The sequence below is a fragment of the Calidris pugnax genome, unplaced genomic scaffold (assembly GCF_001431845.1).
Source record: "Calidris pugnax isolate Ruff unplaced genomic scaffold, ASM143184v1 scaffold9, whole genome shotgun sequence".
In the NCBI taxonomy this organism is placed as follows: domain Eukaryota; kingdom Metazoa; phylum Chordata; class Aves; order Charadriiformes; family Scolopacidae; genus Calidris; species Calidris pugnax.
The window spans coordinates 5,477,709-5,494,056 of NW_015090778.1; the positions used below are offsets into that span (position 1 = coordinate 5,477,709).

General features: G+C 55.7%; 1 protein-coding gene across 1 annotated transcript; it reads right to left on the reverse strand.

The window, feature by feature from the left end:
* Window positions 1-7: 7 nt before the first annotated feature.
* On the reverse strand, window positions 8-6,568 carry LOC106892671 (protein unc-13 homolog D-like). The gene is made up of 16 exons (XM_014950042.1): window positions 6,495-6,568; window positions 5,673-5,705; window positions 5,293-5,400; window positions 4,867-4,926; window positions 4,511-4,577; window positions 4,189-4,423; window positions 3,785-3,829; window positions 3,286-3,354; window positions 3,015-3,084; window positions 2,585-2,689; window positions 2,198-2,290; window positions 1,836-1,939; window positions 1,459-1,576; window positions 735-859; window positions 418-508; window positions 8-118 (listed from the first exon to the last, which is right to left on the reverse strand). Exons 1-16 carry the CDS (start codon window positions 6,495-6,497, stop codon window positions 8-10), a joined length of 1,437 nt encoding a protein of 478 aa, XP_014805528.1. The 5' UTR covers window positions 6,498-6,568.
* Between the last annotated feature and the right edge of the window lie 9,780 nt (window positions 6,569-16,348).

The window sequence follows — 16,348 nt, forward strand, 5'->3', positions numbered from 1 at the left end:
CCCACCCCTAGCCCAGCAAGTTGTTTCTTAACATGTCAGAGAGGCAGAGATGGGAACTGACCTTCACCATGGGCTTGAGGTGCTGCTTTTTCATGTGAAACCACTCCGTCGTGCCTGACTGCAAGAGAGGGGTCCCGGTGTGATGGCAGGGAAGCAGGAAGAGCAAAGCCAGCCCTGTCACCCCTTCACTCTCTCTGTCCCCTGAGTGTGGGCAGGACCCAGGTCCATGCGGTGGGAACCAGAGGACTGGATCACCAGGTTGAAGAGGGGCAGGTGTTTGTCCCATTCAGGGTGGTCTGTGTGGCTTTGCAGGAGAGGGTGAGGAGTGGGCATTGGGCAGGGGATGGATGAGAAGGGAGAGCCATAGAATCCCAAATCCCGGGGGATAGAGAGGGTGAGACACCCCAGTCCTGCTACCTTCAGTGCTGTGGAGACCATCTGGGGGAGGTCAGGGCTGAGCGTGCACAGCTCGTGGAAAGCTTTCATTTTGCACATCTGGACCAGGACTCTGCAAAAATGAGAACTTTCTGGTGAGAAACAACCACCTCTCCCCCCAGAGACCCTACCCAAACAGAGCTACCCCTCCCAACAATGAGGGACAGGACAATTGTCACAGCAGCCTAGAAGGGGGCAGAAAGGGCTTTTGAGGGTTTTTTCTCAAGCTCACAGGCTTATCCCTCATGGTGGCCAAGCAATATGACCCCATGTGCAGTTGGCACCAGTGCTTGACTCACCGGAGCAGGGACTGGAGCCTCTCCGTGGACCTCGGGACAGAGAGAGGGAAAATGATGCGGTACCTCCGGATGAGGGAGACCCCGTAAGTCAGCAAGGACTGGAAGGACTCAGCCAGCTCTGCTTTCTGGGGAAAGGGAAGGAAACACGTGTTGCCCTCAGCATCAGAGAGAGGTGCTGGAAGGACCATGGCATCATGGTGGAGGCAGCCGGTGGCTCCTGCTCCTTTCTAGCCTGCTCCAGGGATGGGAAAACCCCCCGATGCCTCAGGTAACTTCTCCCTGGAGGGGCTTTGCACTTCAACCTCATGGCTATTCATGAAAAAGTTGAGAGGTGCAGGGTGTAGGGATGCCCTCAGAAAACGGGCAGGAAAAAGTAGGAATTGGGTCATATTTAAGTTTTGCAGGGAGGTGTGATTGACTTGGCGGCAGCGATGAAGGAGGGGGATGTCAGTGCAAAGGGTGAGGGCTTCTCCATGGAGAGGGAGAGCAAACCCCTGGGGCAAAGGGGCTCCCTGGCCTGTGGGTTGTCCTGGTCCCCATGGCTGGTTCTCCCCAGAAATGCCCTCCATCCCCCCAGCACCCCTATACCCCACAAACTCCTGCCCTTCCTGGAACATGGGGGCAGAAAAATGGCCCCAGGAGCTGGAAGGAGAGGCTGGGGGTTGGGTGCATGGGGTACGTTCCCCTGATCTCTGCCCCCAGGGTGGTGCTGGAAGCCCCTCACCTGCTCTGGCTTCAGGCGCTCCTGCACCCACTGGTACTCGATGCTGGTGATCTGGTGGAGCAGGCAGTTGCTGTTGAACTCCAGGCTCTGGTAGAGCTTGCTGTACGCCAGCCACTGCCTGGGGAGGAGGGAGAGGCTGGGCTGAGCCCCTGGGGGCTGGGGGACACACAGAGACCAATGTGGGTCTCCCCCACCCATGGCTACAGCCGGGATTTGCAGGGGCAGGACCCTGGTCTCCTGGTGCTGCTCGGGGCAGGAGACAGTATCAGACACACCACCAGAGACTGGCTGTGGTCAGACTCCCCCAGGAAAGGTGTTGGGACCCGTGACCCCCTCCATGATGCTGTGCCATGTCTCCATGGGTGTGGGGTACTCACGCCATGACCTGGTGGAAGTCGGAGAGGTCCTTCTGCGTGGCGTGCAGGTAGAGCACGGTGCTGGCGTGCCTGCTCAGCTCACCGTCCCAGGAGATGCTGCCTGCCTGCCAGGATGCAAAAGGAGGGTGACATGTCCTGGAGCCAGCTGGGCTGAGCGAGGACAGGGGACAGGCACTGGGGTGGGGGGTGTTTGCAGGGTCACGAAGGGAATGGATGCACCATAAGGCTGCCAGGCACCCAGCAGGCACCACCACAACCCTCCTCCCCATCTCCTTGCAGCAATGTGTCAGGCGTGGTGGGCTCCAAAGGAAGCCTTCACCCCAGCCCAGCTGATGGAGAGCTGCTTCTTCCCCCCTTGCTACCTGGTGCTGAAGGATCTCGTAGGACACCAGCTGCTGCAGGAGGTGGCGATGGACGGTGTAGCTCGGCTGTGTCCGGCTGCTCGTGGTGGCCCTCTGAAAAGAGACAAGGCATAGGAGAAATAACCATAACTTGCCTGAACATGCAGAGACATGGAATCCAAAAGGCCAGAGAGCCCTGTTTGAAGCCAAGACAAGGGGTGTAAGTGCACCAGGGGCAAAGCTTCCATGCTGGCATGGAGCTCAGGGGAGGACCGAGCTGGTTTCCAGCATGTGCAAACCCTGGTGCTGGCACCTCTGGTCCTGGGGCAGGGATCTGGGGCCCCAAGAGACAGGCAGCTTCCCTGTCCTGCCAAAAAGGAACGGGGCCCCCTTCCCATCCCCTCCCACCTTCTTGTGAGTCAGCAGGAACTGCAGGTGACACTGTCCCCGGTTGGGGTACGTCTCTGTCCGTGGCTCCAGCTGGTACCACTGGTCATCCCAGCAGTGCAGGTCCTGCACACACAGAGACAAGGGGGAAGCCCTGGGCAGCCTTCCCGGGGGAAGGATCCTGCTCAAGGACCAGCTCCCACTGCCTTAATGGGGCAGGAAGGTGCTGTTTTGGATAACTCTAGAATCGGATTAAAAATAAAAGATGTATAATCACTGTGTTGGAGTGGCTGGGGCACCAAAGTGAGGGACTGGGCATCAAATTGTGGCTCTGAGCTACATCCTGGGCAAACTCGGTGCTGCCACGGGGCTGGGATCCTGCCTGGACCCCGTGAGGTTGAACCAGCACCTGGGGAGTCGCTCGGAGGAGAGGATGCACCAGAGCACTCACCTTCAGGTGAAGGACCACATTCCCCAGGAAATCGTCCTGCCCTTTGTCCTTACGAGCATCTTTGAAGATCCTGAAAGGCATGAACAAAGGAGGGGGTGAAAAGGTTTCCTGTGGCCGTGACCCAGCCATGGTCAGGACTAAGCAGGGCAATGCAGACCTTCTCCCTCATTCCTTCCTTCTAAAGGCAATTTTTAAAATCCAGCAGGCAAATAAACATTTTTTAAACCCTCTTTCCTCGGCAGCCGTGAGAATCAGGCCGTTGAGCACCCACCGTTTGAGGCCGTGGAGGTCCGTCAGCTCCCCCAGCTTGTGCCGCACTGACTCCACCACGTCCGAGTCCCTGTGAGGGTGGGCAGAGAAACCCACCACGGGGGGGAAAGGAGGAAATTCAGGAGATTGCAAAACATTTCAGGGAGCTGCAATGACAGCGGAGAAGGGAAGGTGCTGGGAGGGGGCAGGGAAGGGGGCAGAATATGTCAGGATGGAGGCCACCCCCAAAACCAGCTCTCCAGCCAAAATCTGCTAGCACACAGCTTCTAAATAAATAAATAAATAAAGGGGCTCAGGATCAATCTCAGTTGGCCTGGGCTCTCACTGGTTGCATCCTGCTCCAGCAAAAAGTGTTGGGGAAAGGAATCTCCAGCTGGTTTCTGGGGCTTTTTAAAGGGTGCAGGACAGGGTCCTGCCAGGGTCCCAGGGACCCTCCCAAGAGACAGGACCTCACACAGGCCGGGGGTCGGGGTTGGTGGCCGTGGGACATTGCTGCTCACCACATGTCCAGGTGGAAGCTGGCCGTCTCCGTGTCTTCAAACTCCCTGCAAGGCACCAGTGGGATGCTGTTACTCGAGCAGCATCCAAGGGACCCCAAGGGACTGGCAGCAAGCAGGCAGGACAGCTGGGGCTTACAGGAAGGTGGCTCCTCCCTGGGGACACCCCAGACCACCCCACACAGGCTGGGAAACTGGTGGGAGAGCCCCAAGGGAGGGATTTTTACCACGCTTTTGTTTTTTGTCTCACTGGACCTAATGCGTGGGTCAGACCAGAAGCCTGACAAACCCCAGTGGGTCCCATCAGAGCCCCAGCTCCTGGTTGGGGTGAGTGGTGAACCCACCCATCCACCCTGAGAGCCCTGATCAACCCCCCGATGAGCAAAGCTTAAGGGGTGGTAGGTTACAGGATAAATGTCTCGTCCCACGCTGGGTTGAGGGTCTGGCTTATGACTTGTGTGCGATGGATCTGGTCTTCGGGGATGAGGTCTTTGACCACAGCCTTCATCCGCTTCTTGTGGTCATGGTGGGCCAGTTCGTGGCTCTTGGCCTCGATGCTGTGAGATCCTGGTCCGACTGCTCTGGGAGGGTTCCTCTCCGGTTTCTCACAGATGCCCAGCAGGCAGTAGGGGTCACTGAACCCTGCGAGGGCAGAGACCTCGTTGCAAGTCCCCATCGGGAGCAGTGGCTCTCCCTTTTCCCATGGGACACCCACCCGTCTCCACTTACCACTGACGTCTTTACCCAAAATCCCCTTGGCTTCCTTCACAGTTGCTTTCAGGCAGAAAATTGGGCTCTGGAAAAAAAAAAGTAAAATGCTTATGGTGGAGTCACTAACCCCATGAGGAAGGATGGGGCTCGAGGAGTCACTAACCCCAGGAGGAAGGATGGGGCTCAAGAAGGATTTGAATCATCAGCTGCTGCTCATGCTAACAAACAGCTCCTGAGCAACACCCCCAGCATGGCCCAGGGCACCCCAAAGCCCAAACACAGGGGTGAGGAGGCACTGCAGCCCTCCAGCATCACCCTGATGTGGGGACCCCCTGAGCCACAGCACACTGGGGAGATGCCATCTCGCTGCATACCTCCAGTTCTTTGACCTGCTGCATGATGATGTTGTGTTCCTCCTCATCCATGCCGAAAGCCTGTTGTAGATGTCAGGGACAGTTAATGGTGGCTGGAGAGCATCCAGGGGCTTCCCTCCGCTCCCTGGGAGCCAGCTGCAGCTCGAGGGGAGGGGAGAGGAGCAAAGAGCCCAGCAGAATGGCTGGGAACCAGCTGAAAGCTCTTGAGGAAGAGTCTGCTTCCAACCATCCCCAGTCTAAGATAAATATTTCTCCCTAAAGCTAATATTTCCCAGCTGTCCCAGCTCTCCAGCTGGACACTGCTGCTACGTCTTTCAAGGTGCCCATTAAGTATTCCCTCCATGTGACCCCCATCTCCTTTAGAAGGGAGGGTGGGCATGTCAGGGGACAGGTTTTGGGGATCCCGTTGGAGAGGTGGGGACCTACCTTTTGCACGTAGGTGTAGAGCTCCTGGGCATCAGCAACGTGGTGGGGCTCGGGCTTGCCCAGGCGGTGTAGGATGGTGTAGAGGACCTCCTCGTAGAGCAGGGCCAGCTGTGGGGGGATGCCAACACCTTGGAAGAGGGCCAGACCAGCAAGGACTTTCCCTGTGCATCCCCCAGGATTAGCAGGGTGTCCCCCACAACAGCTCCCAGAACTCCCTGTTGGTCCCTGCCTCCCCCCTCCCAGCATCCAACCCTTCCTGGCCACCACTGGCTGTTCCTGGAGAGCATCTTCAGGAGCTGAGCCATGTCCCCAAGCCCCAGGAGAACTGCCACCCCCTCCAGTGCCACCAAGGGAGACCATGGCAAGGACCACACTCGTACCTCTCTCTTGGAGAACCGGTGGGACAGATCCATCTAGAGAAAGAAGAGAGGTTTCCCATTAGATTGGGTAGAGGGTGGGTTTAGGAGGAAACCATGGCCAGGCGGGGCAGCTGGGATGGGGCAGCATCAGGGTGGGGTGCCCCAAAGGGTGCTGTGACGCCCTGCAGCCAAGAGACCACTTCCATTATCACCCACCAGTGGAGCAGCAAGGGTGGCAACAGCAATTTGGAGTGACCCATAGGAGGCTTTAAAAGCTGGTCACCTACCTCTTGCCCCACAAAGCTGCTTGCTGGCCTGGCCAGGCCCAGCAGGACCAGGCTAGAGAGCAAACCAGCTAAGGGAGAGGGCTGAAGCACAGGGAGGAGCTGCAGGCTGGGCAAAGCAGCTATGGGCAAGGAGACACCGAAAAGCCATGGAGATTTGTGACTTGAGTCCCCTTGCCAGAAAGCAATGTGAGCGCTGCTGTGATTGTGCACTGCTCAGTGTTGAGCTGAAGGTCCATTCCCCACTTGAAGGATGATCAGCAAGAGCATTGACTTTCCAAAAGGAAATTGAATTAAAACTTTGTCACTTTATGAGGCACAGCATGGCTCTGGTGGACCTCAGCTCTGGGGTTGGCCAGAGGGTCCTGCTGCCTACGCAGCCCCCATCACCCCCTGCCTCAAATGTCACCACCCACTCATCCCAGCTCTGACTGGGAGATCAAAGCCCCTCTGCCAAAAACACCCTTTTCCCTGGCAAGCCCCAGCTCTCAGCCCATCCTCACCCCCTGTTCCCTCCCTGACGCTGATGCTGAGCCCGTCCTGCATCAGCTTCTCTAACCATGGGCTGGATTCGGCCACCACCGTGGCTGAGCAACTCCTTCCTGCTGCGGAGCCCGGCCGGGTGACGGTGACTTTGCCACCACCGCGAGCCGGGTGACGCAGTCAGCGGGAGGGGAACTGCTGGCCCCGTGACATCCGCTACGGTTCTCAGTGCCGGAGCCTTTTTGGGAGCGCGACGGGACAACACCAAAAAAAAAAATTAATGAAAATAATTGAAACAAGTTGGGCTCGCTCTGTGCTGAGGGGTGTACGCCGAGCATGGCCCCAGCTCAGATGGACCAGCCCTACCTGTGGGTCAGCCCAGGCCCCAAAATGACCTTAAGATCCCCCTAATAGAAAAAAAAAACAAACAAAACCACCCCCAAGCTGGAATATTAACGTTTGCTTATGGCAAATCTAGGGCTGGCATAATCCCCTGGCCATCTGGACTGGATTCAACTCTTCCACCGCCGGCTGGTTTAACCCTTGAGCTGCTTCTCTCCCCCTTCCCTTCTTTTTGAGGTGCTGGGGGCTGAGGTGGTTCTGCAGCCCCTGTGAAAGGGGGACCTGTTGCACCCAGGAGGGCCCCTGCCTGCCCCTGCCCAAGGGATGGTCTACCTTCTGCTGCTGCCAGCACCATCCTGCCTGTGCCAGGGCACGATGGCTCCATCCCAGACCCTTCAGCATCCCCGTGGGCAGCGCTGCCCCACAGCAGGGTCTCAAGGACAGAGGGGAGAGGAAAAAGGATTTTTATTTCTTGGCTGCTGTTACTTATCAACAAAGCACAAGCATCAGCTCCTGGCCCAGCAGGGGAGTAGCATGAGAGGGCAGGGGAGGAATTGAGGTGGATTTTTGGGGGGAAGCAGCTCCCTGTTGCTCCCTTCTGGCTTCGGGGACCTGCTCTGTGCTCGCCCATAAGTGCACGGGACTGGTTAAGCTAAAGCTGAGCTGAGCCACCAGGATGTGTTTACTGCTGCTAATCCCCACGCCAAGACCCCAGCTCAAATCCAGGAGAGGTGCTTAACTCCACATCCAGACACAGCCACCGGCATCCTTCCCCCCCTGCCCGGGTAGCTGTGGCAATGTCACCAGTACAGAAGGCTAGCTTGGTGCAGAGATGGCACTTAGGAGGGAGGGCAAGTCCCTTGTGGAGGGACACCACCAGCACAGATCACCCCAGGGTCCAGCACAGGGGAGTCATGCCCACATCCTCCCAGCAGCGCTGGGCAGAGGCAAGAAGAGCTGCAGGTCCCATCTCCACAGGGACAGACACAAGGACATTGTCTGTCTGGCCACTGCAGAGGAAGTCGGTTGGGTTGGGCCAGAGCAGGGCTTTGGGGGATCTGCTGGCACAGGGAGCCCAGGGGGACTGGGAGGCACTGGGAAGCTGTAGCTGGGTTAAGAGGGGACCCTCAGTGGTGGCACAGAGCCACAGCAGAGCCCTACACAGCCCTGGGGTGCACGTTTGCAGGGGTATGATACCCCCACATCCCCACTCCTGCTCCTTGCTCACTCTTGCAAAGCATCCCTGGCCAAGACACAGACTCGGTCCCTTTCCTCTCACTCCCCTTTTACAACCCCAGCACCCAGATCTGCCCCCGGGGGTCCACAGGCACAGCTGCCCTGACCCCCTCCCTGCAGCCATTGCACCCCCAACCCTCTCCCCACCCCCCCGGGGTCAAGACCACCTACCTCGGGGCTCTCATCCCCGGGGAGGGTCCCCACGGGGGTCTCGCCGGCAGCATCCATCCCGGGGGGAGGCTGAGCTGGGGGCAGGGGAACGGCTGCAGCTCTTTCTGCCGCTGCCGCCTCTCCCCCTCGCTCGCATGCTCAAAGGAAACCACAGACCTTATCTCCCCGTGGCCATTTTAACAAGCGGAAACGTGCACAGGCCTCCTTCGAAAGCAGCTCGGGGACGCCGGCACCCTGACCCTGCTTCCCACCCCCCCATCCTGCACAGCCAGCCCCTCGGCAACAGGGACCTCAGGGCACAGACAGGATGGGGGCAAAAGGAAGGTGTCTCATCCAGTCCCTGCTGTTATTGATGAGCAAGGAATTGGGAGCAAGTGGACAGAAATAGTCCTGAGAAGGCAAAGCTCAGCAGGGAAAGGGGGTGGTGGGGAGCATGGGTGGGGGCTACGTGGAGGATCTGGGCTCCCATGTGTATTTGGGCTCCATCATGGCCTGAGAGCGCAGACAGGGACCCTGCAGAAAGCAGAAGTCATCTTCAGCCCCATGGCATGGAGGGGATTTGAAAACCACTGTGAAAACTCAGTGGGAAATCCCTGCAGCACCTGTGCACGTTGGACAAGGCTGGGCTGAGAACTGATGCAGTCAGCACACGTGCCAGGAATGGCACCAGAAAAGAGCACACAGCCTTTTCCCTCAACGGGCTGTCCAGGCAGAGCTGGTTACTGAGAAAAAGAGCAGCAGGAAATGGAGTTAAAAACTTGTGCTTCTACTGTCAGTTTTCATTCTTGTAAACACTTTATCTGATTGCAACTCCCAGGGCAGTTGCCTATCACAGACCGGCAGCAGCACCCGCCCCTCCAAGATCCCTATCGAAACCCCCGTGCTGATGGCAAAGTGGGGAGCTGCAGCCCAGGAGATGACCAAGGGATGAGCTGGCTGGCTCCTGGGTGTTTAATGTACTTCCACACACAGCTGAGAGCAGCCCGGGCTGGGGTTCGGAGGGGCTGTTGGGCTGCACAGGCATGTGCTGCTCAGCGGATGGACCCACAGCCCGGGGAAGGACATCAGCCTGTGTTCAAGGCTTGTGTGTTGAGCACCCACAGGCTCTGCAAAGTAGGGCTGTGACCACGGCCAACACTACTGTCCCCATCGAGGGGAGTTTTTGTCTTTCCATCCTTCCTATATCTGGCCCCACAAGTGCTCCTGGAAGCTGCAATCAAGATCCTTCAGATAGAGCCTCTGCCCACCCGCCCTGTGCTGTACGTGGGGTGTAGCCTGTCAGGGATTTCTGCTTAATCCAAGCAGGAAACCACGACCATGGGGATTGCACTGGAAAGTTTGTCCCTGTAACTACTGTACAAGGCACTGCGAAGAGCTGACTCCAATAGCATGGGGGTACCTGCGTGGTGGTACCCACATGGGGGTACCCTGAGGCACCCTGGCTCAAACCAGGGCTGCAGGAGGACACTGGCAGCAGCATCCCTTGTGAGAGGACAGGGGGGAGGCAGACAGACAGTGCCTTTCACCCTTGCAATCATCTTGTCCTTTAATTAAGGCAGATTGCACTGTTTTAGCTGCTTTAGGAGTGACACAACTTCCCTTTGCTCTAAAACCACGTGAGAGCAGGTTATATTGGCTAAAGGGGTTTCCTAAAGTTGGGGCACCAGGAGGTGCTGGCGTTGGCAGCGGGGCCATGTGGGGGTCAAGTTTTCTTTATGCAGGTCAACCACCACGGGACCAGGGCTGTGAGGGTGCACACACAGCCCACGCACAGCACGTGGCCAGGGGCAGGGGGATGCCAGGCTAATCCAGGGAGAGGTACAGCGAGACACCGAAAAGCTGAAAACCATCCCTGCTCTGTCATTCAGCTTCATCCCCTGAGGTCTGAAAAAAAGTCTGCTCGTTACACTTCTGCTCTCTTCCACATCAGCAAGGCTCTTTTGTAACTGGCCCCAGGCACCGGCGCAGTAGCCTGGAGGAAATGGGCTTCAGCATCACTTCCTCTGACTTCCCCAGTTTGGTGGAGCCACCTCCTCACCCTGTGCCCAGAGAGAGTCCATCCCCTCTGCTGGCAGAGACACTCAGAGGTGCTTGCCCAGCCCTGCCAGCCTCAGCCTGGGCTTTAACCAGCCTCACATTTGCTTCATCTTGGACAAACAGTTTGAAAGCCTTCTCCTCCCTCACTGATGGAGAGGGACACAATGGAGGATTTCTATTCTGCATCCACTCTCCCTTGACACACACAAATGCTGATTATTGATCTGGGAGGTCAGCGCCGTGCTCCACCACAAAATATTGTCAGTGGGAAGTAGAGATGTAAAGTGCACTATGGCATTTGAGAATGATCGTTGTTGTCTTTGCCTTTAGCTTTGATTGCAAAAGCAAAATCTGGCCTGGCAAAGAGCAATCACAGAGATAAAGGCAGGATGTGGACACAGCATCCCTGAGCTGCTCACACCTTTCGTTGCTTCTTGCCAACAAAAAAAATAACAGAGGTTGAAGAAATGTCTCTTACCTTGGCTAGTACAGAGAGAACAACCAGTAAAAACTTACTTAAACCTCAAATCTGCCTCCCTTCTCTTGTAAGGCTGAAGAAATAAAACCCATCGCGATCATAAATATTGCTAAGCATCAGGCAATCATTCTCTGGCCAGGAGCCAACGGCTGTGCTGGGGTATTGCAGGTTTTAGAGAGAAAAACTTCAGCTTCAGTGTGGAAGTGTCTGCTAAAAAGCACTTTCCCCAGAAGTTCCCCAGCTCGTCACTGCACTGCTCAGGGCTGGTTTGCAGTGCTGGCTGGAGTGGCCAGCATGGTCCCTTCAGAAGGGCTCTGTGCAGGGCTTGCACAGTTTTGAGCCTCTGTTCATGCAAAGAGAGAGTTATTCCATGTTTCAATAGCAGCAGATATCCTTTTTTCCTCCCGGGTTTTACCAGCAGCCGCCTGCTCCACAAAACACCGGTGGCAAAAATCACTGCGCTCACAAACCTCACTGTACCTGCACCTCAAATTACTTCTTGGCCAGGAAACAATAAGAAAAGCCCTATAAAAGCAGCTCCAGAATTAGGACAGGTTTCTGGTTAGTAGAGACAATCCCAATGAACTCCATGCCCCAAATCTGCAGGACAACCAGGACCTCGCAAAACATCCCAGACACCCCAGGTCAGGGGTCTCTATAAAGGGACTTTGTTTTCCTAAAGTCAATGTTCCATAAAATAGCCCTCTAACTGCCCCCCAAAATAACTAGCCAGCAGCATGTACTATATTTATGCACAATGTGGAGTGAACACAATATAGAGTAAACCCATCCCTTCCTTTTCAGAACAATTAACCTGAGAGGAAACTCCTTTTCCTTACAGGCCATAGGGCTGTACTCCTGGGGGGTCACACTCTGCCCCTGGTATAAATAAAGTCCACAGTTTGCTCATGCACGGGGCTGTAGGTGCTACTGAGAAAACAAATTTCCAAAGAACATGCACTAGTGCCCTCTTTAAAGGATATAATTTTCCCCTTAAAGGAAAACCCAGCATGAAAGGACCCTCTGCAAGCGTTAATAGCAGTTTATCTCCCTACCTCTTGGCTTGATAATCCTGGAGCCGCAGCCTGTCCTCACCCTTATCTCTATCTCTCGGCTGGAAATGGGCAAATAATAGTCAAAAAATTGATTTCAACATGTCCCTCCCTCACTTCTCCTTTTAAACACGGGGTCCGATGACTCTGCAAACCCTGGCTGCGCCTGCCCCAGTTTGGCAAGGAGCACGGTTAAGAGCACAAGGTGGAGGAGAGGGAAGTGGTTTCCAAATGAGAAGAGCGATGCTCCTGCTCCCCCTCCTCAGGGCTGCCCGGCCGGGGCATCCCCCCAGGAACCTGTGGGTGCTGTGTGCTCTGGGACCAGCGACTTCATACCCAGGAGGGACGTCAGTTCCTTCCTTTCCATGTCTATTTTGGGGCCTTTTAGTTATTTCTGCCCTAACCCCACATCTTTCCTTCCTGAGCCCTCTGAGTGCACCTTGCAAAAAGCAGTGGTACCCGGGAAGAAGAAGGTGGGGGACACACAGCATCCCCCACCCCATTTGGGACATCTTAGAAGGACACCAAGGGTAACCCTGACCTTCTGGGAAGAACACAGAGGACTTCCAGCCACGCATGTGGGGCAGGGTGGGTGTGAAAGCTGTCGTTTCCCCCCAGGAGGGAGCACGGGTTCAGCATGAGACCTGCTGCCTCCATGGCAAGGGGGGTGAGGATGACTCCGGCCATGCTGCCCATGAGGCAGTCATCACCCAGGTCACCCGGTGGGGGGGCTTCACTGGCCACCCCAGCCCCTCCAGAGGAACCACCACTCTGATGCCAAGCTCTGCTCGGAGCTGCTCCAGCTCCCCAGGGTCCCACAGGGGAAAGCACGACGTGTCCTGCCCACCCTCATCCCACTTCCCTGCCACCCCCCTGGCCCCCAGACCACAGGGCTGACCTGCCTGGCCACCACCCTGGCTGCAGAAGGCAGGAGGACACCACAGGTGTGTCCCCCTGGCCCAGGCATCACCCTGCCTTGTCCTTTAGAAGGTCACCAACTTCAGGTATTGACCCGGGTGCCATTCGTTTGGCTCGGGGCGCCCCGTGACAGGCTTTAAAAGGTCTTCTCCATCACTGCCATGTGCCACCTCCACACAGCCCATATTTCATCCCCCTCCCTCTCCCAGAGAGATGAATTCGGTGTCAGGCGCTGGATTTATCACCCCCTCACCGCAGGGACGGGGCAGCAATGGCTCTCACCACAGGGACAGGAAAGGGGGGGACACATGTATCGAGGTCATTTCGTCTGCTAGTTTTGGGGCACTGAGTTCAGAGCAGCAGGACCTGCTTGAGGTGGGTGCCTGTGAAAGTGGAAGAAGTTTAGGGGGTGACATCTGGGTACCAGGCATGCCCCATGGTCCACATTAAGCACCTTCATGCCTATCCTGACTAATTACTGACCACCTTCAGCACCAAAATGGTCCCACCATGGTTTCTCCACCACCGCCTCGCCCCAACACACGTGTCAAAGCCCCCTGAGGAGCCCACCAAGCCCTGCGGAGCCACACGCTTGGATGATGGGAGGAGGCTGCAGGGCTGAACCCCTCCCACCACCCCCAGATCCCAGCCAGACACGCCAAAACACGGAATCGTGTGGAATATTGCAGCCAATCTGCACCGTGGGGAGAGCAAACCCTGTCCCAGCCAGAGCCCAGCCCTTACGGAGCAAAGTACGTGGAGGAGGAGGAGGAGGAGGAGGGAGAGGCTGGACTTGAGGAAGGGAAAGGAAAAGTTTAGAAAGGTGAGATTCAGCAAACCAAGCTGGCAAATGGAGCCCAAGCCAATACCTTTTGCTCCAGTATCCAGAGGCTGTAGGAGACGGGAGGTGGGTGGCCAGGAGGGTGTTGCAGAGATGGATTGGGGTCCTGAGACACAGCAGTCCCTGCTCCTGCTCGCCGTCACCCGGGGTCTCTTCACCTCCCGTTCTGGCCTCTCTCGGGGGCGGCACCGTCACGGCCAGCCCTTGAGCAAGGAGGGTGCTGAAATACCAGTTTCCAGTTCAGTCTCATGATGGCAGCTCCTGGAGCTGACTCACGCAGGGGAGCAGACGGGTGAGTAATACCCGGCAGGGCTGCAAAGAAAACCCTTGCCCAAAAATAATAATAATAAAATAAAAAAAAAATATCTCCGCCCTGCATTTCATGCCAACCCACCAAAAAAACGCCACACTTGCCACTTTGGACGGCTTCAAACCTGAAACCACCTCTTGGTCACAGCCTGTCTTAAGCAAAAACCATCTCCAAATACCAACCTGGCCCTTGTTTAGGGCTGGAGGTGCCTGTGATGGGACCACATGAGCCAAGACCAGCCACTCACCGGTGAGGACTGGCCCAGGCAGCAGTTGGGTCCAAACTTCACCCCACGCCTCCTGCAACCTCTGGATTGCAAAGGGAGCCAGCACCACAAGCCGTAGCTCATAAATCACAGTGTCCATCACGGGGCAGAGCTACAATTTGACCATCTGCTGCTGGGAGAGCGGTGGGGAGTCCTTGTGGTCCCCAGAGGAAGACACACACGTGGGGCAGGTGGGTGCTGGCCAGGCTGGCTTAACCACCATCCCCATGACTGCTCCATGCACACCTCCAGCTATTAATGCAAAAGAACAATTTGGGGTTTTTTGGTGTTTTTTTTTTTGGTAATAAGTTGCACAATATAGAAGTGCTTAAGGCCCAGCTATTAATGCAAAAGAACAATTTGGTTTTTTTTGGTTTGGTTTTTTTTTTTTTTGGTAATAAGTTGCACAATATAGAAGTGCTTAAGGTAAAATCTGGGCAGGAGGAGGAGGAGGAGGAGGAGGAGGAGGAGGAGGAGGAGGAGGAGGAGGAGGAGGAGGAGGAGGAGGAGGAGGAGGAGGAGGGCTTGGTCTCCTCCTTCAGCTGGAGGCAATCCTGGGCAAGCACACTCACGCCCCGTCCTTCCAGGGTAAAGACCTTCCCCAGCCCCCAGGGACATCAGCAAGGTTTCAGGGCCGAGAGCAGGCAATCTGTAAGGAGTACCTGCAGTTCCTGCAGCAACAGGATTTTTTGCGTAAGATCTCAAAAGCACTTGAGAAACACCCCATTACACCACAGCCCCATGAGGGAGGGAAGCAGCCACGAGGTGTGGTGAGAGGCTTCTCAAATGAAAAGCCCCAGTCGGATTGAGGAGACAGAGCTGGAAGGCTGGTAGAAAACCTGTCTACGGCAAAAGATTAACCAGATCCAACCCTAACTGTTCCCTGTGCCCCATCTTTTTCTTCAGTAGAATCCATCCAAATATTGGAATTTAATGGTACCAATCTAGTTTTCCCATGAGAGCCTCTCTGCTGCACGGCTGGTTACTCACTCAAGCAGGAACCAGCTCTGGAGACACATTAATGCCCAACATTTCCTCCTGCCCTACTCCCATTTCCCGACCAGACGCAGACTTTCAATTGCATTTCCCTGCTTTAATATTTCAAACTTTCCACGTGGGCAGCAGGACCGGCTGACCCTTCCACCCTCCCTAAATCCCTTTCCAAAGCAGAGCACAGCTCCCGCTTCCCATCGGGGAGAGGGCAGTGAGTATTTAAGCCAAATTTGGGCTTTCAGATTTTAACAAGCAAGGCAGGGATCCTCACTGGCATCTATCTCCCCAAAATCTGCACCCTTCTGAATCGTGCTGCTCCACTCAACCGAATACTGGGTTGAGCTGTGCTGACTGTGACTTGCCCGGCCTTTTGGCCCCACAGCTTCAGCCATTCCCCAAACGAGCTTCACTTCCCACCAGCGAGCTCCAAACGCACTGAAAGGACCATCATCAATCTCTTTATTTTGGCTTATTCCTCCTCACCTCCCGTGAGGTGCCAAGCTCCCGGCCCGGAGGAACGGGGACATTCACCAACAAACCACTCCAAAAAGCTCACAGCTCAAACGCTGCTGATGTAGCTCACTAATCCCCATGCTGAGGAGAGGAATATTTCATTTATTCCAGCCTGACTCATCCTTGCAACGTATTTTCCTTTTTCCAGGCAGCAAACCCCATGGTCTGTCTGCAGATCTTGTCCACACTAGGGGAAGAGACACTCAGCTTGAGCCACACAGCCAAGCTCTCCTCAGAGCAGACTGTCTCAGTGCTGCTTCTCTCAAGCACACTCCGTTGAGAAAAGACTTAAAAACCAGAACAAAACAAAACAAAAACCTCATGGGTTTGTGGGGATTGTTGCCAACCTCACGGCGACTGGTGCTGGGCAACAGACCTGGAAACTTCCTGCAATCTGTGTTTTCTAGGATTATCTGTCCAGGAGTAGAGGGTAACTGGGAGGGAGAACAGAACAGAGAGGTTTCTGCAGCATCTTACAGTCAGACTGATGTGACTCAGGAAACCTCGCTTGGAAGTAATTTAATTCACAGAACAGGATTTATTAGGTTCCTACTGGGCTGTAACATTTTCTCTTTTAATACTTTCCTTCTCCACCCACCTCTTGCTACAGAAAACAAACCCAAGTGGCTCAGGCAGCCCTAAAATGCAGTAGAACAGCCACGTGGGAGGACGGGAGAGGCCAAAGCCATGGAGGAGGAGAGCAGAACCTGGGAAACAGCCACCCTGGCTGTTCAGGGAGTTCCAGGGAATGAAGGTGGCCAGTCCCAGCTCAGA

Excerpts from the sequence above, each read along its gene's own strand:
- LOC106892671 (XM_014950042.1), bottom strand. Across the intron at positions 1,577-1,835 it reads GACTTCCACCAGGTCATGGC|GCAGTGGCTGGCGTACAGCA; the intron begins GTGAGTACCCCA and ends CCTCCTCCCCAG. Across the intron at positions 119-417 it reads TGGTCTCCACAGCACTGAAG|TCAGGCACGACGGAGTGGTT; the intron begins GTAGCAGGACTG and ends CCTCTCTTGCAG.